General features: G+C 40.4%; 1 protein-coding gene across 5 annotated transcripts; it reads right to left on the reverse strand.

The window, feature by feature from the left end:
- Positions 1 to 895: 895 nt before the first annotated feature.
- Positions 896 to 23,936, reverse strand: FRRS1 (ferric chelate reductase 1). 5 transcript variants are annotated; one of them, XM_083867814.1, is made up of 19 exons: positions 23,837 to 23,935; positions 23,626 to 23,712; positions 22,762 to 22,916; positions 14,226 to 14,374; positions 11,481 to 11,670; positions 11,115 to 11,251; positions 10,412 to 10,506; positions 9,560 to 9,710; positions 8,562 to 8,741; positions 7,623 to 7,721; positions 6,940 to 7,087; positions 6,284 to 6,400; positions 5,385 to 5,500; positions 5,017 to 5,103; positions 4,002 to 4,099; positions 3,770 to 3,828; positions 2,870 to 3,013; positions 1,726 to 1,787; positions 896 to 1,620 (listed from the first exon to the last, which is right to left on the reverse strand). In XM_083867814.1, exons 5-19 carry the CDS (start codon positions 11,668 to 11,670, stop codon positions 1,528 to 1,530), a joined length of 1,776 nt encoding a protein of 591 aa, XP_083723940.1. In that variant the 5' UTR covers positions 14,226 to 14,374; positions 22,762 to 22,916; positions 23,626 to 23,712; positions 23,837 to 23,935; the 3' UTR covers positions 896 to 1,527. The 5 variants fall into 5 exon arrangements, with proteins under 5 accessions (XP_083723940.1, XP_083723938.1, XP_083723941.1 ...); XM_083867812.1 differs by lacking the exon at positions 14,226 to 14,374 and having other exon boundaries at positions 23,837 to 23,936; XM_083867815.1 differs by lacking the exon at positions 22,762 to 22,916.
- Between the last annotated feature and the right edge of the window lie 1,389 nt (positions 23,937 to 25,325).

Raw genomic sequence — 25,325 nt, forward strand, 5'->3', positions numbered from 1 at the left:
GTCCATGCAACAGGCTGCACTATGGGCTTGGGAAGGTGGAAGAAGAGCCAGAACCAGACAGCTTTGGTAACTGCAGAGAACTTGTACAGCTGACCCACACCTACAAGTGTTTTAGAGCTGGCCACACTTGTAGAGATGCTCCTGTAAAAGCCTATACCAAGTCATGCCTCACTACTCATTATTCTGTCCAATACTCCCAATACCTTCATCCCCTGCTGCCTTAGTAGCCCTAGCTTAAAAATAGTTTTTGAATTGTTACAACTTAAAATCAATACCTTCCAGTAAGAAAAATGAAAATGTGTGGGAGCAGACTGTTTAGAGCAACATAACACGACTGCAAAACACTAACTGCACAGCATATTAGGGTTTCATTTCCAAAATGCCCTTTCAAGAGTATCCTTCCATACTAAGGCAAACGAACCAAAAAAGTTAAACAACGGAGTCTCTTTCTAGTCTTGGTACCTAGTTCATACATGAGAAACTTTTGTTGACTAAAAAATTGCCTTCCAATATTCTTGCAGAATAGAATTGTTATAGAATTCTTATAGTTTTGTCTTCTAGATATGCCAGTTCAAAGGGCTCTCACTTAACACTAACAGAAGCTGCTTTCCTTGAAGTCTACCTAGCTCCCAATCTACATTTTGCTCAATAGCACAAATACAACTGCAGCATTCCAGAGCAAGTATTTTCACTCCAACTAAAGCATCAATTGGCATGAATCTATCTTATTCTCACAATCAAGTAATTCAAAGCAACCAAAGACAAATCCTTAAACACAGCTAGGTTCTTCTCGGTTTGAGTTTTGCGCAAGTTCGAATAAGTTTTAATGCATTTATATTGCAAACATGTTTTATCTTTATGATTTAGAGGCACCAAGAGGGATGAGACAAGAGTATTTTGAATGAGGCAAATGCTGGTTTTACTAAAGGACCAAAATTCCCAAACTTCTTTACTTGTTGTGTAAGTACACTGCTCTTAGAGCAGACAGTGCTTTTTCCATTATTTTTATCTATTTAGCACATGCATCAACCTGTATTTGTGACAGTTTTTCATCAAGTTCCGTGGTTTGTTTGGTTGTTGGTTGACAAGACTGTCAAGAGCAGGAAGCTGGCACATCACATATCATTAGAACACAGTAAGGGGGACAGACTGATCCAGATCAGTCATGTCTTACCAGTTCCCCCAATAATATTCACAAGAGGTTTAGGGAACTGACTATCAAAATAACATTTTCAGCACACCTTCTCAGTCTTAACCTATAAACCTAATCAAGTTAACTAGTGTGCTTAAAAAAATACAGATTTCATTCCTTACTCAGGCAAAGGTTCCCATTAAAAGCCCCATCAAAAGACAGCAGTATTTCTCTCTAGATTTGAATTCCCAATCTCCCTAACACTGAGCATGACATGCTGTTACTCTTCAATTACATTTTCAGGGACATGTTGAGAAAGAAGTTGTAATGAAAAGTATTCCTTGCAGATTTTTCAACAGCACAGTATTTTGTCAGTAAATCCTCAAATACTTTTTTCATACTTGGTTGATTGCTATCAGGAAGGCAACAAGGAATACTATGTTTCCACAGACATAGACGGTTAACACAATCTGTTTAAACAGACGACCCTGCAAGAAAAGGGGAAGAAAAGTCATTGAACAGTCAGTCTTTTTATTGGTTTAAACAAAGAATCACCCCATTTCAGAGTAGTTAGTTACCAAATTGTGACTCACCTCTGCTTCTGCAGATGTAAGTGACTGCAGTATCTGTACTCTGTCATCCTCTATCACTTCAGCTGTTCATGGGAAGAAAAGCAGAAGTCAAGTCTGCCCTTAAGAGGAAGGGGGGTTTAATTTTTATATTGCAGAAATCTTGATCCTGTGACTAAGTCTTACACAGCATCAAATCTGAAAAGGACTTGGAAGTCTCATTTGACATTTCATGACTTGCTACTATCACACTCACAGCACAAATGAAAAATTATTCTGGATCTGACCTACAAAAAGTAAATTCTGAATATTGAAGCAAAAACACTTTGCTAGACTGAATAATCAAAACACTGGGTTTTAAGCTATCACCTTTTCCTTCTATATTTTGAGATAACTGGATTTCATTAAGAAGTATTTTCATTAGCCAACATAAGAACACTCATTGTCCAAACATTTCAGGTTAATTTCTCTATTTCTAGGAAGTAATTACTGCAGTTAAATTTAAATTCACATCTTTTATAATCACTCCTTCTCCACATGCTACTTTACACAGACTCTTAATTAATCACGCTTCAATTCTGCAGCTGTCTCATCACAGCCTTAGACCCAGGTCATTCACATGTGCAGTCACCTCCTCTCTGCGACACCAGCCAGTGAAGATAATTTCTAATGAAGTTACTACCCAACTCTTCCCTAGACATATTGGAGTCAGGATTTCACGTTGCTTCCCCAATCAGTCAAAATGGCAAGCATTCAAGCTTGCTCCTGCAACAACAGCAATTTGTCAAGAGCTAAATGCAGATTAAATTTGCATGAATTAATCTGGATTCAACATACCCGCCTGAGATCAAAATTATGACAAAAAATAATAGTCTCAGAAAATATTTACACATTTCAGTCTGCACATTTCAGTCCCCTATGAATGTGGCTTAAGAAATGAGAAGCTACTATTTTAAATGGCACAAACCACACTCTTCTAGAACATTTTTGTCTTAAAAACTGTTTTCTTCCATATTTATCTGTCTACAGAAGATAGGACACTATTACTTAAGAGTTACTCCCTTTCAGCTTCCAAGTTAGAGGCCAAAGAATACCTCCTGAAATTCAATCCATACTGGTTTTATGCTCAGCAAGGAAGGGGACAAGAGGAGTTTTGCTGGGTTTGTACCTTTACGAACAAGACAGTAGCTGTGTATTTCCAGAAGAACATCAGTACCAACATGCCAAGCTACAAAGCCAATCATTGCATAGGTGTCCCACGGGTCTGGCAGGTCAAGTGCTGGCAGATCCATTCCCAAGAACATAGTCACAACTATTCAGTAAACACAAGATAAAAAATAGTAAGAATGATGAGTCAATGTGCTTTAAAAATGCTCTCAATGCTTTTGTAAATACATTTCCTATGAGTTACATAAAACTGCTTGAGGAACAAGGTTGAAGAAGTTCAAACAGCTGAAAGTTGTTGAGGGTTTTTTGGGGCGAGATAGAGGGTTGTTTGGATGGGATTGTTTTCAGGTTTTATGGTAGTCTGAAGGCCTACCACCAAGACAGGAAGAAAACAAAAAGGCTGAGATGGTTTTCAACCTGCTTAGTGCCCTATCACATTCCAGCCACACAAACACCAGCATTTGTGTGTATCAACAAGACCAGTCACCACAATATCAGTGCTTAAGGTTCCTGTGGAAGCTTGCTTCTATCACTAGAGCTAAACCCAGCTTCTGGATCTATAAGCGAAATTTCTGTCTCCCATTCAACAACACTGAACTATGCTACAGCAGAACATTATTCTCATATCTTCCAAGGCAAAAAGAAATTATGAAGATAACGATAGGTCCGCATTACAGAGGAATTTCAGATTTGTCACTGATTTCCTTTGGTTTTAAAGTCACTTTTTCTAAGTTGTATCCAATGGCCCCTTGAAACTCACAGAAAAATGGCCAAGAAAAAGAATCTTCAGACATGCCTGGACTGCATGTCCATAGAAGTTTTAGAAGAGCAACAGCCCAGATGAAGGACAAAGCTCCTTTAAATCAGTTAAACGGGAGTTACAACTATCACTTCTACTCACCAGCCAATATTCTAGCTGTTGTACCAGTACTCCAGTGAAACCAGTTAAACAATTGCCTCCTACAAAACAATGAAACACGTTTTATTGATTACATAGTTGAGAGAACAGGGCAGAAATCAAAGAACATTTGTTGCCTACTTTCAAGCTGTAAAAAGCTTCCATTGTCAAAAGAATGTTTAAGGAAACAGTCACATTGAATTCCTGTGGCTGTAATTTAATGAGTCAGTTGTACCTCGGTGCGTGACGAGATGGTCTGAAACCTGCCATAAGTGGTTGAAAGATTGTCAAAGCCATCACAGCACAGCCAAGATAAGGATGAAAACCTGCTTGCTAAACAGAGGACATTTTTCTTAAATAAAATATCTATATAAGCAGACAGAAAAGACAACAAAAATTTGCAAGCTTTATTTATTCTTGTATTAGTAAGTTACAGTGGAGCAGCACTGGCAGAGGCAACAGGACACAATAAGCTGCCCTGCACCCAGATGGAGATTGTTTGCCTCGGGAGCAGACACACTGGTATGTCTGCTCAGGGTTTGTCCCACCTTTTGGCTTTATTGAGAAAGTCTGACAGCTGAAGAGCAGACTAATATGAATATAGAAGCCATAGTCCAAGCTCTCCAGACTCAATCCTGTGTCTTCAGCACAAGCCTATTTTATAACTCATCCCAGCACAGGTCTTCTCTCTCACCCTTAAACATTTTATTCAATTTCCCTAGTTCACACTTGTGACCATATTCTCCCACCTTGAATTCAGACACTCCCTAGACTTTCCAACTTTTGATGTCTCCCTACATCAAATAGAATACAGGTGATAGCAACAGGTATACAATCTCTATCTGGTTACTGCTCCAGACTAAGCTGATCACTGGATGCAGTTATGTCTAAGTTAACAAAAACACTTATCCTCAGCAGGTTTACCATGCTAATGTCAGCCATCACACCCTTACTCCCCTCCCAAATGCATATTCTCTAAGGAAACAGTAAGACCAAAATAGGACAAAGATACTATGAGCAAGGAATTTATTTAGGAGAAAGAGGAAGGAAGGAAAACATGGAAAGTTTTCAGCTATAATTTAAAGGAGACAACATTCCTCTAGAGTGTTGCTAGGATTTGAAATCAGCCTACTTAAGAACAGCTTCCACAGAAATTTGCTTAGAAATCATCATAACATGTTAGTTGTCAGTGGACTTCCTCATTCACTTAGTCCCACCTTTACCTTTGAGTTAACAAGCAAGACACTTACCTGGCTCCAACCTCCTCGGTATACAAAAGGCAACACAAAAGAAATGCTTGTCAGCATGACTGTGGTCAACATAAGCATACGATGCACCTAGAAAAGTTAAATTTGCTTTTAGAAACTCTACAGCTCTCTTAATACATCATTAAAAGACATTAAATAGATCTACAGTTAAAAGATGTTCTTAATCCCCACTTTAGACTTTACTGGTAAAGTAGGTGAACTTCTGATTTTTCAATTGTTCCACTTCATAAGATTAAAGAAAGATCTAAATCATACCATGTTTAGTCTATTTCTTGGATCTAGCAGGTTTATAAGTCTGCTTGCAATAATGATTCAAAATACAGCTGAAGATATGTGGAGATTTTGCCCACCTGAAACCACAACTCCTTTCCAAGTAGGAATGAATGAGACCAGACAGGTTTGAAGAATCGTGCGACAATAACACCAATACTAACTGTGGTAATCCAAGCAACAAACATTAGTGCTCCTGAAAATAGAAAAAACAAACAACCAACTCAACAAGGTAAATGATAGGTAATTTAGGTGCACATGAATAAACTTCCAAGACCATGTAATAGTTTCGTTCACATGCACATGGTCAGAATTTACCAATGATAAAAAACATATCACCTGGTTTAGGCTACAGCTTCATAGCCTTTATCTTGCTAGAGGACAGAAACATCCATGCAAAAGGTATTTGTACTTAGCCCACATAACACAACAGAGCAGCTCTCTCTACTGCATGTTTCGCACATGCTAATACACTCTGTACATACTGATGAGAGAAACCATTCTATCACCAACTCAGACATCAGAGGATGAAAGATGATATTGCTACAATCTGTGTAACAAAGAATGAGTAGCAGTTCTATCACAGACCTGCATTAAAGTCCAGTAGTGTGGGAGAAAAAATTCCCATTAACTTCAGTGGCTCCAGACTGCCAGTTGAGTAGTTTATTTCAAATAGAACTAAACCAAAAATGCAACTACAACAGCTTGAAATAGAGAAAGAAAGAAAGAAAGAAAGAAAGAAAGAGAGAAGCAAGTCCCAATTAGAAATTTAAGGGAAAAGGCAAGAGTGGGTTCATTTTCCTGGGCAAAAAATCTTTCAACACTGTTCTTGAAATGAAAAATTAATAACTTCATCTTGCTAGCCAATAGAATATACAACGTAAGTGTCAGAAAGACAAGAGGGAATACCAACTCTGCAATAACCCTCCAGTCTCAGCAAGTCTAGAACTGGAAGACAGAAGTAGAAACGGTAGCTTACCATGAGCCTTGATAAGCCGTGGGGCCCGGGAGCCCCCGATATCCTGAGGAAGACCAGTGACGTTGTACGGTCCATCGGTGACCAGGGGCTGACGACGATGTTTGTATAGGAGTCCACCTGGGCAGTGACAAAGCCTTTCACTTCTTGCTAATGAAAGCCCCTGTGCTTGTAAGTGTGTCCACCCCTCATTCACAAATTCAAGCCTTTTTGTGACCACTGTGCATAATCACACAAGCTAACACACAATATGGTAAGAATCTAACATCATCTAAGCTATCCTGCACACTTCATGGACAAAATGCAACTCACCTAGCTACAGGAAGTACCTTTTTTTCTCCACTACATACACAAGACATGAAGAATAATTCCCTTTGAGGCTAGTCTCCATTTAGAATAAAAAAGATGCAGGCAGTTCTCAGGAAGCTATCAGTTCCTATCATCAAGTGAGCATACAACACATATATGAGTAAATTTGCAGTAACTTCCACAAGCAAACCCATGATCCAGAGAAGCAGTATAGGTGACTGAATTAAAGCCCTCAGACTTGGAAACCTTTGCTCAGACACCAATTCTCATCTAAGCCATATCTTACATAAGGATTACTAACTCATTTGGAGCCGTTAAAAGAAAAGCAACCATATGTAAGTCAAGTTTACCTTCACTAGCTTCCCCATCTGCCAGAAAGATGTAGTAACTGTTATCCAGATTAAATCTCCCTTTATAAGCAGGGAGATGAATACTCCTTCTGAAAGAGCATTGAAGAATACCATCTGCAAGCCTCCATGAAATGTCTTCAAGGGGATTCTGTAAAACAGGAGATATTTAATACCCAGTGCTTTCAGACTGACAGAGTAATTAGCTTAAAAGTAACCCTGCAAAAGACAGGAGTGCCACTGATGTATTAAAAAAAAAAAAGTGAAAAAGTGAATGATCCAGGGAAGAGGGATCCCTTCTAAATTGGCATGCAAGAGGTATGTCAGTAAGTCAACATAGCAACTTATGGTTTGAACTTGTTATCACTAGTTTTTGCAGCCCGTAAACAATGTTTAACCCAGGACAAACCAGTTACAGCTGCAATTCTAGCAAAGGGACAGACTAATAATAAGCACAAAGTTTCTAAACAGACTAAGTTCCCATCATTTGACTACCATTGCAAATTAAATTTAGACTCCCAAAGTTAACATTTACTAGGAAATAAGAGCCCAGCCAATACTACCTTAGAGAATTACTATACCACCTCAGTATTTACATCTGCTGTGCAAAACAAAAGCACAAAGCAGCAGCATGCCTTACTTCAAAGGTACATCTGTGAAAGTGTCTGAGTTGTTTTTAAACATACCTCTGAATCCAAGAGAGGATGACTTCGCTTCTTCAGACAGGCAGTGCTCACATGAACGAGGTGATCCTCATTAACACAGAGATAAGCATCATCACCACCCTGCAGAGTTGAAAAGAGAAATATCTATAGCCCAATAAAAAACACTACTGGCAGTCTCCAAAAGGTCTTTGATTTAATAAAGGCAGCAAGACCTGAGAGATTTCTGTAGTTATCAAGCTGTTATTTCCCATTTTTCAAAGACACATTCAGTCAAAGAGATGACACACAGAAACACACATTAGGATTCAAACTCCCCTCCCAGAGTAGCAACCACATTATCAGAAGTTTCTTGAATTATTTAGAATTTACTAAATTAACTAGACAAGACAGATGGATGCTAAAACTATTTAAAAATCCACTTCAGTTACAATTTTTTTTCATCCACAGCTGTAAAAAAATTGTTAAGAACAAAGTGTTCCTGCACTAGGGATATGAATATAAACAGCATTTCCTTTTGCAACAAGTAGCTTATAAATTATGCATTTGTAAACAGCATCATCCCTTCACTTTAATGTAAGTTAGAAAGAAGTATCTCCAAACATTTTTAAGACTGTATAGGACTAACATTCAAGGATCAAACACAAATGGTTTTCAGAATGAAAATTCAGCTTCTGAGAGGTAAGATTTTTTGGATGGGTAAATAAAAATTGATTTAACCAGGAATTTCAGTCCAAGAGGCTGAATTCTGCCATAAGAGATCCATAGGGAAATTCTACTGCAGTTATTCAGTCCTGAGCTAAAAGTGAACATCCACTTACAAGAGACAACCTGTATTTTTGCACTTTGGGAAAGTTACATGTTGTGTGACATCTGACAGTATTTCCATTTTCCATATGTATTTCCATTCCAACTTTACTAACATCACAAAAGCAACTATGGAAAACAAAATAGAACACTCACCATCCACTGGTCATGGGAAAATGCAAATGCTAAATATCCTTCACTTGGACCACTCATTTCAATAAAAACTGAACTCTCCTCTTGTTGAAAGGATAGAAAAAAACAGGAAGCACTTCCAGGATCACAGTTTGTAGGGTTCCTAATGCAGAACTTCGTAATTCCACAACTTGATGCACTAAACTAAACAATTAAGCAAACAAATTGTGAGCTATGAGAGTTTCCATCCTCTTCCTACTTTCTATCCATGGTATAAAAAAAGCATACAAAGAACAACATCATCTATGTCTACACACCAATCTCTTAAACCACGTCGACAATTACTCTAGGACTACTAAGTAAAACAATGGTAAATTCCAAGCTAAATTTGAGTTGAATTTTCACTTTAAAAGTATTACAATAGAATAAGTTTGAAAAGTCAGTAAGAACTTCAGAAAAAAAACCTCCTCTAGTTTAATATTTGGACAGGTAATATCAGCTGTAATATGAGAATGAAAAGAAAGGTACTACAGCTTTATGCTTGCTTTTTAAAGCAGAAACTCACTGATATAATCAGTGTATTTTCTCAATGTGTAAGTCAGTTATCCTGGATCAAATAGCAATGCTTGTTCGATCCATTCAAAACTCAGTAAGAGAAGTCAGTAACACAGATGAACTCAGAAAAGAAAGCTTCTGAGCCTGCAGTTTCTAAATAGGAAGTGATGAGTCAAGACCAGATTAAGTCTTTTCCCATCTCTTGCGACAAGTATGCACAATATTTTCTGATCATTAATTTTTAAATGTTCTGTTAATCTTCTGACCTGTGTGCAGCATGAGAACATTTGACCCTTCAAAGTTCAGGCAACTCAGCTAAGGGTACCTGTCATGTTGTTAGCCCCAGATATCAGTTATTCATCCATCATCTCTCCTTTTCTGTTAATGGGCTGTATCAATGTCATCTCATTAAATTCCATTCATCACAAGCATTAAAGATAGCCTGATTAAGCTTTATCATCACTTACTGGCTTTGATATGTAGGAAACTGGGTGTGAAGTTGACATAGCCTCTGATGTTGGATCCAAAGGTGGTGTTGGGGACAGCACATCAGGCTGAGAAACAACGGGACCCGGAATTTTTACCCAGAAAATCCTGTATTTCTTCACAACTGTGGCTCTTTAAAAACACAATACACACAGAGTCATTACTGTATACATTTATAGTTGGCTGTTACTTTAAAAAGGGGAAAAATAGAAAAATAATCTATAGCTCACACGAATTATTTGTAAAACCCTCATCTTTATGGAGACCGCTACCATTTTAGGGATTGAAGTAGGAAAATACCTTAAACCTCGGGAGAAAAAGAATTTTAAAACATAATACCACATGCTGCAGTGGGTATAAGAAACATTCATGCCTATGGCATAGATTAGAACTTCAGAGAAAAGTCGCATTGCTTTTATCCTGTAGTTCACAAAAAGCTAGGTAGGTACAACAAAGAGAAAGGTTCTCAATGGTGTATATTGCACGTGTGAAAAGGTAGCTAGAAGGACTAAAGAAATTAGTCTCCAAATCCCTTTATACTCCCCCTGGGAGGAAAAAAACAAAAAAAAAAAACAACAAAACAAAACAAAACAAAAAAAAAAAAAAAAAAAAAAAAAAAAAAAAAAAAAAAAAAAAAAGCCACCAAACTTTCAACTCATCCTAAAAAGCAAATGTTTGCATTAACACAGACTGCAGCAAGTAAGGAGTGTTGACTTTTGAGGCCATTGGGCCCAATGGCTTTTCAGTTGCTGATCAATATTTGACACAGACAATGGTACAGGTCTATCTTGTCTGCGTTTTAATAAATCAGAATTGATATTAGGTTTACTTACAGAAACTGTACACGTTTCGGAGCATCTCCAGGAGCAACCCAATAAACTTTTATGTCTTTCTTTTTCACTTTACTTGTGTGACTGACAGCTGAATTCTGAGAACACACATATTTCAAGAGTTACACAGTGGACACACATTTTGTTATGTAAATAGAGCCAGCAGAGGCTGCAGCTAAATCCTACAGAGACACTGCACAACCTCAGTGCAACTGGCTTTTTCCCAGTCAGTCATGATCAGCTCAGGTGAGCACTGCAACTCACTCATACTAACAATCTTCAAGACTAAAAGGAATGACTTTCAATCCAGAAGAAGCAATGAGGCAGAGGTTCCTACAGCATTTATGTAGAAATAGTGAGTTTTTCTTAGTAAGGAAATGCTCTACTTCTTGACAATAAGAGGATGAAGAGATACTGCAATGGCTTCTCCTTTTAATATTAAAAATACATTATGTTCATTGTGTAAAAGTAAAACCTAGGTTACAAATGCTGCATCTTCCTGCCAACAGTCACCAGGATAGTTTAAACAGCTCATAAGAATAGTGCAAAGCTGCAGTGAGTCATGCCTCTATACTCCAAGCTGGACCAGTTTCCCCAGAGACTCACTGAACTTGAATAAGATTACATGGATTAGCTCTGTCCTATTCCAGACATTCAGTACAAGCCCCTCAGGGCCCAACAAAACCCTTTAAGGCACTGGATGTACCTTGGTACGCCCACAGGTCAGCAGCTGGGAACGCCTCCGGTCAGTTAACACAAAAGAACCAACTGCAGGGCGATCCAGGTGCTCTGCATCCCGGGCTTGGATGAAAAACCCTTCAAAATCTGGTCCAGACAGATGGACTAAATAAGAAGAAAAATAAAAGGAAGTTTAACTCTATTCCAGAGGAAGAAGGAAGTATTTCAGCAATGACTACCAGATGCTAGTTTTACAAGTACTGAATGATGGTTAATGGATTACCCAAACACAATTCAACTGCCTAGATAATTCCAGCATAGAAAACTGAGGAAAGACATAATATAATACAAAGAAACAATAAATTAAACTCTTCAGCTGTAACTGGCACAATACCTTCTATGATGTCCCCTGGTTTAAATTCAGTCCCATTCACTGTAATGGTGTGCTCAGGTGACAGCTGAGGAGAGCTACCATGACAGGGTACCATGCTACTACAGGCTTCTCTTACTTTTCCATTTGGATAGCCAACCACAGATGCATAGAGGCAAACAAACATCCAAACAGCAAGACCAGGCAGCCCCATCTGTATAAAATAAAATTTACAGGCAATTAAACACAATAAATATTTACATTACAGGTCACCACTCCTTTTTAGAAATCAGTTGAATGGTGGAATACAAAACCATGCTTAAAAAAAGCATTCATGAGCAGACACCACTTCCAGCTGCTGAGTAGCTTCTGCTTCTGATAACTGCCAAGCATTTTTAGAACGTTCAGATACCATATTGCAGGCCATCTAAGGTTGTCAATGGATCCCTCTGGGTGGGATTATTTCCCACTGGGTGGATTATTTCCCTCTATGCATTTTGACAGCACTTTTAAAACATCTTTTGCCAATCCCTCTCCTGTTCTCTCTCTCTCTCTCTCTCAAAAAAACCCAAACAAACAAACAAAAGTTAAGTTCTTCGAACATCTGCACAGGACATGGATCTTAAAACATGCTTCACAGATATATAAAGGTTGACGTATTGAGGAACTACACAGCTAGTATCAAATCAACTTTTATTAATCATAGCTTTGAATTTTGCATCATTACAGACTGCCTTTTGTTTCCACAACTCGTGTCTATTTCTTCACATATGACAAATAATTCCCCAGTAACAAGTTCTTCTTTCCACAGGGAAGACAAAGTTGCCAAATGTCAGAAATACATTTTATACCTGCAAGAGTGAGAAATTGGTGTGAAAAATTAGACAAAGAAATATGCATGCTTGTTGCAGATAAGCACAAGTCTTCTTCTTTGAACTCTCTCTTTTGGATATTGGACCTCTAGACAATTAGTCAAATGGATTGCTTGTCACACTCTTGTGAAGGGAACAGCATGCATGAAAGAGATGGGATAGTAGAACCCCAGACCCTAAAACAGTTACAAGAACCCCTAACCTCAGCTTTCATCATACAGTGTTTTGCCCTGCCACAATACTGTTTTGATAAAAGTTGTGGCAATTGTTTGGCTGTTCAGTAGCATGCAGGGCTTACAGCTATACTGTGGTTTACAGAACACCTTAGCCAACAAAAGAAAGTGTTTCCACATCCAAAAGGCCAGGAGAACAGAGATAAACTTCCTTTCAATCCTTAGGCACAAGAAGTGAGTTATCAGCTCTAGTGGAACATAGACCAGCCAAGGTGGTCTGCCTTCTGGAAGGGCCATGCCTGTTTTGCAGCGATAAGAAGTATCAGGTTTTGAAGTTCCCTGACAGCATGGATGGACATGAAGATAAACACACAGAGCCATTTCAGACTGAACTCTTGATACCAAAAAAGCAGTTAAAGGAAGACAAGGCACATCATTAGTCTTATACAATAGGAGTCATCAACGTGAACTCTTCCAAAGTTCTCGTATGTGCAAATCCACATTTTCCAAGGCAAATATATATTTTTACTTCAACATATGGGCTCCTCAGCAACTTACACCACTAAACATAAGAAAATCAGAGGTAAGATGTGTTGAACAGTTAGGTTTTAAGAACTAGAAAAATAAAAACCCAACACTCAATTCCTCTCAAATATTCAAGAAAACATTATGATCATTATCTTTAAATTTAATTGAAGTATTTCCCTCTAGTTCCAACACTTCTCCAAAGTGTCAAAAGTTTACATCTAATTGATTTTACACATAAGTTAAAGATGACTATAGAAAGCTAAAGATTAAGATTCAGTGCAATCATATGTACCAGGGAAATCTTCAAGACAAGAAAAGATAAGGCTGCATATCAGAGCCAAGAAAAAGAGTAGGGTAGTATTCTGCTTTAAGTAGCAGAGGATGTGGTAGGGATGTAAAATGAAACAAGAAATATTCTTATCAGATTCAACTGACTCAAAAGCTGGCAGAAGAAAAAGACTAAATAGAGATAAACAGAATTTTTAAAAGACCAAAATCTGAAAGAGATTTGGATAAATGGAGAGCAGTAAGTTACTTCTTTCTGTTTTGAAAGCAACTCTTACAGTCCCTGCAGGTACCAACAGCTAAGAAAGCCCTGATAGCCTAACAGCTCATGAGCACAATGTTCATACTCCAACTCAGGATCTCTTCACAGAACTTATCTTTTTTGAGCTGTTTCATTAGCTGCATAGTGTGAAATCTAAAAATAACTTCAGAGAGGAAGAGGAGATGAGACAACAGGCAAGGGAAAGATACTGTCAGCTCAAAGGTACAAAAACTACCATTGACAGAAGTTTCTCCTGAGCACCATCAGACAAGAGGGCATACAGAAAAAGAAAGAGCCATCTGAAGGGGAGTAACTTATACTAATATAAGGGGTTCATGACACATTCCTTTAGAAATAAACCCCTACAAAGTGAAAGCAGACAGTCTTGCTGTCCAAGAGACACGCTCCCTCTGAATTTATAAAAAGAGCCTGGGTTGGCCTCTTCTGCTCTGTTAAAGGTGGTCCTATCATGACAGCTGGATTAAGCAAGAACAGAAAACATATTCATAAAAACTCATTACTTTTAAAATACACACACAAAACAACAAAAACATACATACCTCAGCATCTTGTTCTCTCCAGGCAAGAGAATTTCAAGGGCATATGTATTTCAAAATTATATTTTGTAACAGTGAATGTAGGTACTCACCTTACAGCCAGTCCTGTTACAGTGACACAGTCTGAGTAAAACTGCCTGTGGCTCTCTACTTGTAGTAAAACAACTTTTATTACTTTGTAATCTCTTCTATTTGGTTTGCATCTAACTGTATTAATCTTTACGGTATCCAGGAAGCTTGTCTGAAAAAAAAAAACCAGTATACATACAAAAAGTAAGGTTTAGAAGAGCATCTTTACCTCAGGCATGTATTTTATAAGAGCTTCCCCACACTTCAGCTGAAATGCATGATGCTGTAATGAAGTACTGACCCTACAGCTTCCTTTGCTTCATCAGACACTTCCCCAGACCTCAAAGAGCTTCACGCTAAGTAATTACTTAATTATCTTCTGGTGCAGTTATCTTCTGGTTGCAGGAACCTACAACCAACTTTTGATACTTTCTTTCTCCAAGTACGAGTTAACACAAATTTGCAGTATGATTTTAAAGCTCATCGTGTATTCACTCCCTATCAATGAGAAGTTTTACTTCAGAAGAAGAAACATTTTTTAATATATGGTGACTTTGTCTTTTTTCCATATATCTCACCAAGAATGAACAGAAGGCAAGGATTTTACCCTGTTCACTTGTTTGCTTTAATGATTTTACTTGGCCAGCTGCTCTGCATAGTCTTCAAAGTCCCAACCTTGCAAACTTTTATCTGCATGAAAAACCCAAAAAAGATGTAGTTTGTTACCCCAACAGGTAACTTCAACTATAGCATGAGCCCATTTACAGTCACAGTGATCATAGAGCCATCTCCTATGCACTCTAACAAAAACAAAATAATAAATTAATATTCACGTAACAAGAAGAAAAAAAAAAAATCAGAGGAACATAGCATGGCTTCCAGATAAAATAAGCCATAGCTTACCTTTATTCATTAAGGCACACAGGTTTAGGAGTTTTCTCTAAAGCAATTCAGAAATCTTGCATGAAAGGCAGCAGCTACAAGGTGCTTTAAAAACACCACCAGATTTTACTTTGCTTCATACCTGCTGCAGATATTCTATTAAGCAAATACACTTTCCAAAAAGCTTACAGTATCCACTCTGAGCCCTCACTGGCATCAGCTGAACTACCACAAAGGCTACAGCAGCTCCTCAGCGCCGCACGCCCTTGCTCCAGGCAGCCCCACTCCTCTCCGGCACGGCTGCGGCAGAAAAGGGTGAGGGGAAGGCGGGCTGAGCTAAGCAGCCCCTCGGTCCGCCCCAGCCTCTCTCCCCTGTCGCCGCGGCGCTTTTCAGGCTGCGGGGGCGGCACAGGCGGGGCGGGGCAGGGCGGGAGCGGAGCCGCGGACCGGGCGCTGCCCCCGCCCCAGAGCCCGCCCCAGGGCTGCCCGCCGGGAGCCCCAAACCGGGGCGCTGGGAGGTGTTAGCGCACTCATTTCCCCGAAGCCTCCCAACGCCGGGCGTCTGCATGGATGGCCGTCCTGGGTTAACAACTAGAGTTTTGCTGAGAGATTGGCCTTGTCAAAGCTTACAGAGCCCATTAGCGGTGCTATTCGTGGGCCAAAAGGTGGTCACATATACAGCTTGCAAAATCAGGCCTTTCTTATCAAGAAAGCAAATACTGGCTGTAACTGGGGCTTTGCTGGCAGAAACTGCATTTGCTTACAGAGGCTTCTCTGACTTCTGTATTGTTTAAATCCAAGTTCTCCACTGCTCACAAAGTGTCACAAAAAGACAATTACTTAAAAATCCAACGTGAATTTTGCCCTCCCACAGCATAGAAGTATTGTGTTGTGTTAAAAAAAAAAAAACACCTTTACTGGAGAGCTCTAGTGATTCAGTTGCTTACTAGTAGTTCTGAGCAGTTCTAGAGATCTTAATACTAGTAACTGGGTAACATTTTCTAAAAAAAATTAACTATCTACAAAAATATAACAGACTAGGAAATGCTCTGTTAGTTTTCACTCTTTTCTCAGTTTCTATAAAAGCAGAATTGACCTTTAGAGGTACCCTGTGATAACATATTAAAAAATACATTTAATGTGAAAAAAATAAGGGATTAATTTGCCTAATCAGAAAAATTATTTGGCTTATCTTTGTATTATCTTGCTCATAGGAGTCACTGGGAAGCTGAGGTCTCACTCTATGTTCAGTAACTGAAGAAACATAATGCATAAGCAATAGCTTGAAGTGAAATATGGCTATTTTCCCCTAGCCATTCTTGACAATATTTAGGTTCATAACTTTCACAGAGTATAGTGGAATTAATATACAAATATTTTAAGATACTATTTTAGGGTCTTGGCTCATTGACAGGATGGGGTATATATGTCTGAAACATTATATATAGGTATATATGGAAGTAATTTCCTCATTAAGACCCACGAGAAGGGATGAAAACGCAAGCTACAATTCTGTTGGAATTGGTAATGAGAGTTTAAGAAGAAAAAAATATTTTTTTCTGTGAAAAGTAAAGAGAGTAAGGGAGGGAATACTGTTTTGCTTATCACTGTATAGCTTCTCTTATTTCAAAAGATCTTAGCTATTGCTAAAGAGCTGTAAAGCAAGAAAACCAAGAAAACACCAAGAGAACCAAGAACCAGAGGGAGGAAAAAAAAAAAAAAAAAAAAAAAAAAAAAAAAACACAACTCTGTAACTACTGAGTACAAGTCCCCATACCACTGCATGGGCAATCATCAATCCGTCTGGAAGGGCTCTTTTCAAACATACCAGTCCCCTTAAAAAAATGATAACATCAATAGTTCTGCAGCCTTAATGAAAATGTTTCTATGAAAGGGCTCTCCATGCTAATTTGTTAAGTATCATATCCAGTATAAAGTAAATAGAATGCATTAGGGTACATGAACTATAAAAAGCCCACAGCTGCATCTTCTTTGTAAAGTGTACTGCAACTGTTGTTAGCATGTTCACAGCAATTCTGTATTTATTACAAAGCAGAGGTTCTAGCTTAACCAAATGAGATAGAGAGGGCTGGGGGGTGAGCTTGAATCTTCCTGCAAGCCTGAAGAGAGATAAAGATGTGTAACCTACTATTGACCTGTGTCAGAGGATGAGGACGTCAAGTGGCAAATGAATGACACAACATCTAACATGAAAAGAAGCTGATGAGGTTTTTTTCATGGTTTATTATAGGCAGTTAAGGAAGTAAGTGAAAGCTATAATTTTGAAAGCAACAGGAATTTTGTAGAGGAGACTTCATTCCAAGTACATAAAGGGGAATTTCTCCTGCTTAAGACCCAAGAAAGCAATTAAGTAAATATATATAATTTTGAAAATTAATTATTGTGCAGTCCAAGGTTTATACTAATAGCTATTCTATTTTTTAAGCCCAAAGCTATATGGAGAACAATAGGCCATTGAAGAGAACCCATGTTACTATGTGATTCCTTCTAATCAACTTTCCTCTTAGGGTATTAAGCTAACTATTCAGCAAAACTCTGGCATTTTAGGTCAGACTTTGCTCAAGTTTCATACATGGACATTGAGCTCTATGCTACTGGCAAGGTTATCACCATAAAACATCATTGAAGTTCAAATCAAGTGATGTGCAAAAAGCCTGCAACCCAGATTGTTTTGATGAGGATAACTGGATAAAAGAATTTTTTGTAACTAATGTTACCTGTTCTGAAATAGTGAAATCTGTTTGAAAAAGTGCATTTGGATTTGGCTAAATACATGCTGGATACCAGGCTTTCTCTGAAGATACCAGTCCTGGCACCAATACTTACCTCTCTCTTGCGTGAACTACACATATGAGACTATGCATTTCAAGATTTTTCAAGCTTTCAGCGTTTTTCAAGCTTTTCAGCATTATTGTCTTATTTAAAGATGTATTAGGGAATTAACAACAATATTTCTATCTTAGATATGAAGAATTCTTCCTACCAAACCAATTTGTATATGGTGGGGGCGGTTATCACCAACAGAGGGGAATGCTGAGTCATTGAAACAATCCTTACCATCTAAAAGAAAACAAATGATTATAAAGTCACGATGTAGGATTAGATATTTTTCTCCATAATTAATAATTTCTTTTCCCTTGAGCTTTGTCACTGTTTCATACTTACCTCTTTTACCAACTTACTGTAAATTTACAAACTAGATTAAAGCATTCCCCTTATGTTCAGGAATTTCCTTCTACTGTATGCATTTTCTTTACTAATCACATTAATTTTTGAATTTTTTTTATGTCACACATAAAGTTCAGACTTGGAACACTATTTATACAAAAATACTCGTTTACCTAGAGGCAAGACGCATTTTACAGTTTTCAGTCAATGATTGTAACAAGCCACCTGGTGGCAGTAGCTAATCAGTCAAGTAAGGTTTGCAAGTCGACTACACAGAAACCTGCTTTGGTTTTGCATCTCTATTCTGACACAATAGCTGAAGTCCTTGCCTCATAGCTTTCTACCAAAATATGTACCCACTTTAAATAGATTAAAAAAAAAAAAAAAAAAAAAAAAAAAAAAAAAAAAAAAAACAAAAAAACAAACCACCACCACCACCACCAAAAAAACCACTAACTTCCTTGCTTATCTGAAACAAAATATTTAAGATTGGTTCCCTGATAACAATTTCAGACAGTATTGTGAGAAAATGACACACAACCTGTTATTTTGCTGAGAGTCTCCACTTATGCAGTGCACAACACACATAAATTGATAAAGGACTTCAGTAAAATCATTTCACCCCATCCAAGTGACATGGGTCAGTGCTTTATCTGATGCACACTAGCAAGTTTTATCTGATAAAAGTATTACATTATTAACTTTATTGAGTTTTCCATGTTTTGTGACCATTGCTGTGATGCTTTTCTAAATTATTAATTTAATTATATCAGCAAGATATGATAAGTTTTTATTGTTCTGCTTTACAGGGAGCAAAGAGCTTGCAGGCAAAGCCATTGACCTGTAAGTGCTTCAGTGTAAGGCACTTTAGACCTGATTACAGAATTCATAATGTGAAGCTAAGATTAATTGGAATCTTGTACAACGTTCTCTCACACACTTATCAGTTTCTTTTCCAGCCAATCTCAATTCCATCTTTGCCCCTGGCTTTTTTTCTTTGCCCTTTCACTTGGATTGTGAACTAATTTTCCTGCTTTTTTTCATCTCATCTCAGAAATCCTTTCACAGACAACCCGTTTCCATTTCTTCACCTTTTCTCAGCAGCTCCTAATTTGACTCCTTCATGGCTTCTAAATGCATTCTTTGTTTAGACCCAGCACGTCTGTGGGTTTTGCAGCTGCTCTGGGTTCTGGGACCAGCAGTCCTGCTGGAGGGATGATGCACAGCACTGTTCCTTGTGGCAACATTCTAGTTAGTACATGCCCAGTGCCCTGTGGGGGAGCCATGCAGTGATGTGTGAGCACCCTCCATGGGAAAGGCTGCAGGGATTTTAGCTCTTACTTTACTGAGTCTCACCTAAATGTTTGCAGAGACTTTCAAAAGTTAACAAACCGGTAAGACCATAACAGAGCTGGTAAAAGGCATATCCAACATTGTCAACTGTGAGACCAACAAGGGAGAGAAGATTGTTTTGTACCAGCTTTCAAGTCCTGTAAGCAGCAATGCTTGAGTGATATCAGCACAGGGGAATATCAAGCAAGGTGAAAAGGGGCCCAGTCCAGACATGCTATGGGAAGCTGCCTCCTGCACGGTCAGGTTAGTACATGGTCAGTTTGGAAGCCAGTACCTCAGAGGAAGTCCCAAATTTCCTCAGAAGCAAAATATCAAAGCTGTTCCATTGTATGAGACACTAATTCCTCCAGCTGAAACGGACAGCCAGTGCTTTGTGCAGAGGTAGAATACTCAAAAAATCTGGACAGCAGCAGCAGTTTGTCCCAAAATGCAGCAGTAATTCTTAGGTCCTGGATATTCACATAGGAACCACTGCCCAGTTATGGGCAAGCTACTTCTCATCAGTAATCCTAAACTTAAATTCATGGATAATCAAAATGACCTGATGATATCAATGAGATAAACACTAAGGACTTTTATTTTCTGGTAGCAGCATTTGGAGATGGTTCAGCTGTAAATGTTGTTGCGCTCTGTTTGCTGTATAGCAAAAGATTTGCCAGTCTGAATTCCAGCTTTGTAGCACTCTAGTGCAAACCCCTCTTCTTTCATCTTCTTTGTTCTTCCTGCTCATGTTTAATATCTTTTAAAACAAATGCTTGTGGTAGTCATACATTTGGATAAATATTTTCCTTCTGCAATATATTACACCATGTTAGCCTATTCAAATCACCCTGCACCCTGCCTGCACTGAAAGATTACAGAGTAGGACTACAGTCCCCAGTATTAGCTTTCAGATAACATCATGTAATTATTTCTTTGCTTAAAATCAGATGTCAAATATATAGAACAGAAAAGCAAAATCAGTTGGTTACCATTTGAAATCAAAGGCCTATTTAGGTAAGATTTAAGAATTATTATTTTAATGGACTGGGAAAATATTCATGGTATTCTCAGTATAGTTTGATATTTTAGGAAGGAACAGCAAAGGAGATGGAGTGTGCAGGAGACACTCTGAATATTTATTTTTGAGGAGGAAATAGATCTGCTTGATACGACATTGCTACAGTTCATTCAGAAATAGGTCCACTGAAGTCTTAAATCTCAGCATATCTCACTAGTGTTACATGGAACAATTCACGGGAAGATAGAAGTGCTGGTAGTGGTTCAGCACACTGGTATGATATGTTCTCTTTCTACAATAAAAATTGGCCCAAGATATGTGAATCAATTTTACACTTAAATAAATTAAATGGTATAAGAATATAATTCAAATACTTATTTTTGTTTGCCAAGTCCCCATGTTTGCAGATTATTAATATCAAAATAATGCTGTTAGCTAAAGCACAGTCAAAGGTATCTTAAGCACTTATGTGAAAAGCTACCTTAAATGACATTTTATCTGGTCCTCTTTAAAGATATTTGCATTGAATTTTACAATTTTCTATTAAAATTTAAACTCTATTAAAAATTAACTTTCCATGCATGTCGGACCATTGATTGTTTGAGGCCACACAGTAAAAGAATGGCCAAACCGGAATTGAAAACAAACCCAAAATGTTAATCTTTGAAAGGTCAAACCAACAGTGCCTTACATGAAAGACTAGTAAGGACAAACTAAATATGTTTGTGTCCTAGCCCCTCCATCTCATATGATTTCTGGCTTAAATAGGCATTTTTATTCCAGCCTATAATTTATTCACTTTCCAGTGTGGAAACTTAGAGTACTTTTTACCCTTTAGAACAGGCGTAAGCAATCTGACATTAGTGAGATGTGACACCTAGTGAAAAGCTCCCCAAAGTGTATTGACACCATTACCAGGATAAGTGTTCTGTAACACTGTGTTGCAAAACAGGAGGCAAGAAAAGAGGACCACTAGGAAGGTGTATGTAAAAGGACTGAAGAATTCTGGTATGAGAACATTTGAAAATGCTGCAAAATTATTTCCTGATGACTGTATGTACTCTTATCTTGAAGCAATTATTGATCATTTCCTGCTGTGGTATATCAAAATCACGCACAGAGAAACTGCAAACTGAAGATAAAACTTAATTGTAATGCAAGCTGCATTGTGAAAACCACCCCTTAGGTGCCAGTGTAGCAAATGCTCAGTTGGTGTTGGCTGTGTTCTAGACACAAGTGCAAGGCTCAAAGGTAGCACTTGTGCATTCATTTTTTGCAGGTGTGGTTTCCATACAGAGGAAAACTGCTCAATTTACATGTGGTAAATGAACACAGATCCAAAGTCTGTAAGGGATGGGCCAGCAATAAGAGATGATGCCAATGGAGAAAGGATTAGAGAAGTCTGCTCTGTTCCTGATCACACTTCATCAAGAGACCTGCAACATTCATTATCTTTGAAACAGTTATATCTATATATATATATATATGTTGCATTGAAGGCCAATGAAATTATACTGTTTCAATTATTAAGTGATTTCACAGTACCTAGAACACTTTTTTGTGTGTAGTGAATCAAGTCCTTTTTTTACACTGTTGACATCTGGTCTAGCTACAGTCACAAATGATGTCAAAATAACTGGCTCAGGCTTGTTTCCTAATGGTTTTTGTCCAAGACACTAAAAAAAATTATTTTTCATGAACCTGGGTACATTCCAAAGTCTGTCTTAATGCATAGTGTAGAGGACATGTGCCAGTGCAACCTAGTAAGGGTAGTGTGAGTTTCTGTAGAGAAATCAAACATTTTAAAACTTAGTAACAGGAGAGAAATTGCCTCCAATAATACCCTTTTAGTTCCTATTTTGCTTTTCTCAAAGGATTCAACGTGCACTTTAGAATAACTATTTATGCAAAGGACTTGGCGACATAGGCATTATTTGCTCTCCTGAGAGCACTGTGCAAGCAGCTCATGGAATTTCCAAATGCCAGCTCATTTGCAGTATATGACAGGACAACAGCAAGCCTGGAGGAAAAGACACTTGTGCAAGGCTCTATGGCAGACCAACTGCAGTCACTCCAAGCTACTGAAGCTTGCAGAGGGCCCTAGAAAAAAGATTGTCCACATCTCTTGCAATTACCTCTGTTGGTTTTGTTCCTATGACTTCCATAACTGTTGAAGCTTCTTGTGTTTCCCATTCCTAAGTTGTATCATCTTCTTTTCTGGGACACATCAATTCAGAGGAAACAGCCAGCATGCCAGGAGAGCCGGGGTTCTGCTAGGTGCAAGTCTGTTCTGTATATAAATGCAGGGCAGCAAGCTGAGTGAAGAATAAGGGGGCAGGAAAAGACACAGGACAGTGGGAGAATTCTACTGGGCACTCAGGAAATAGCCATGTGAAGTAACTCAGATTGTAAGTATCACATCTGAATCTTATCTGAATGAGCCTTGATGAGGTGAATCTTGAGGGAACTGCACTCACAGGGGTGCTTTTCCTTCTTCCCCCATTCTGTCTAGGAACCCTAATATATGCCAAGGGCACACAAGTTAACATATTCACCTGCACCAACATGAAAACCTTTCTCAACAATACCAAAAAACATTAACTGTAATGAAGAACAAACAGATTTCTTGAAATTTTCAGAGAAAGGAGCAAGTGAAAGAGAAAATAAAGGAGAAAAGCTACCAAATGATAAAAAAGCTTCAGTTTGAAATGAGTAGAAGTGTTTCCATGACTATCAAGACCTTTGGACTTCCCCTAAATGCACTGTAATTGGACGAACACCCTGCAGGAAAATACACTTATAAGGGTATGCATGGGATGGCCAAAATGGTTAAGCCTAAATTGTTTTGCAGCTCCTTCCAATTCCACAAAATATACCACCTTTGAGAAGAAGAAAAAAAGAAAAAACAAACTCAGTACAACACACTGTAAATTGAGTGACTGTAAATTGAGAAGCTTTTTTTTTTTTAATGTATTTTTAGGCAATAAAAATAGACTGACCTTCCAAAGCTGCAAAGCTGACCTTTACACTGGGGTGCAGTTAGTGACTTCGGTCGTGAGAGGCCTGGAGCAAGTGTCCCAGGTGTTCTGCAATACAAAGCAGTGGAAAGGGCTCTGGTGTCAGCAGTTCGGGTGACAGTATGCTGCAAAACAAGGCGGCGGGGGGGCGGATTTATTCTGGTGTTTGGGGTTTTTTTTAAAACCATGCTACCTCTTGGTCAAAGACAGATCCAGGGAGTCCGTAGTCTTGTCCACACACTATATATAGCACTTAAACTCTGGCTGACATCATGTTTTTGCAGCAGCGCAGCCTATCAGGACGGAGCCGCCCGGCCCTGAGGCGGCGGGGGGAGCGCTGAGGGAACTCGGCGGAGGGAACTCCAGTCACGGCACGGAGCGGCCGGGCCCAGCGGCACCAGCCGGGAAACTCCAGACAACCTCTAGAGCCCTCAGCGGAGTGCCCGGCAAACAGCACGGAGCTCCGGACTGAGGTGCCCGAGCCCTGCGGGACCGCCTCTGGTGCCTGAGCGCTCCAGGGGAGTGAAAAGGCGCTGGTGGGGTTGTGGCTGCAGAGGCTGAGACAGGAGACAGGTACCACCGGCCGGGGTGTCCGCCAGCCCTGCCGGGCTGCAGGGCCCAGGCTAGCGGAGATCGGCCCGCTCGCTGCCGCGACGGCGCGGGCCTCGAGGGGAGCCCTGGAGCCCCTGCGGTATCTCTGGGAGAACCCTGGGGCACCCTGAGGTATCCCGGGATATCCCTGAGGTACCCTGTCCCTTCAGGGAGAGCTCCGCGGGGCTGCCGGCGGAGGGGCGGGGCCGGGAGCTGAGGGGCGGGGCCGGGAGCGGAAGAACGGGGAGGGCAGGGCCGGGCCGGGCACGGAGGGGCGGGCCCAAGGCCGGAGGGGCTCCGGGCCCTCCGGGTGGGGCCCAGAGCGGAGGGGCGGGCCCTGGCGGGAACAGAACGGGAGCGGAGGGGCGGGATAGTCCCGGCCCGGCCGCCCCCAGCGCCGCCGGGGTGGGTCCTGGGCTCTCGCGGGAGCTGCGCCGGCGCCGCCCGTCTCCAAGCGCGGCCGCCGCGGAGCCAATAAACTTTGTTTAAAAAAAGAAAAGGCGAGGAAAGGGCAGGAAAGGAGCCGTGCCTCCGCGGATGCGGCCAAGTGCGTCACTGACCGCCGAACCAGCTCGGGGCGGCTGCCGCGGGCAGCTCCAGCCCCCGCTCCGTCCGGCCTCCGCAGCCGTCGCCCTCCGCGGGGAGCGGCGCCCCCGCCGCCTGCGGGCCGGCCCGTGAGTATGGTGGGACGGGCAGCGCTCCCCGCGAGGGCGGCGGGGCGGCCCTGAGGGGCCTGGCGGTGCGTCCGGCGCTGCCGGGGCCAAGAGTGACAGGTGTCAGGCTCCCCCTCCCCGGGCACTCCCGTAGCGCTGGCTGCGGGCCGGGCCGCGCCGGGGGACGGGAGCTGCTCCGGGTGCTGCCGGCGGCGGTCCCCGGCCGGGGCAGGGCTGGGCGCTGCCTGACAGCTCGTCCCGTGTCCGCCTTCCCTCCGCCCTGCCCTGCCCTGCGGTGCCCGTCTCCGCGCTCCCCCGGGACCGGGGAACATGTAAGCGCCGGCGGCGTGAGGCGCTCCCGAGCGGCCGCGTCCTGCCGGGGCTCTCCGCTGACCCCGGGGTTTGTCTGTGTTCCTTCACGGCAGGGTTCGCCTCTCC

Source organism: Zosterops lateralis (genome assembly GCF_965231275.1).
Source record: "Zosterops lateralis genome assembly, chromosome: 9".
NCBI classification, from domain to species: domain Eukaryota; kingdom Metazoa; phylum Chordata; class Aves; order Passeriformes; family Zosteropidae; genus Zosterops; species Zosterops lateralis.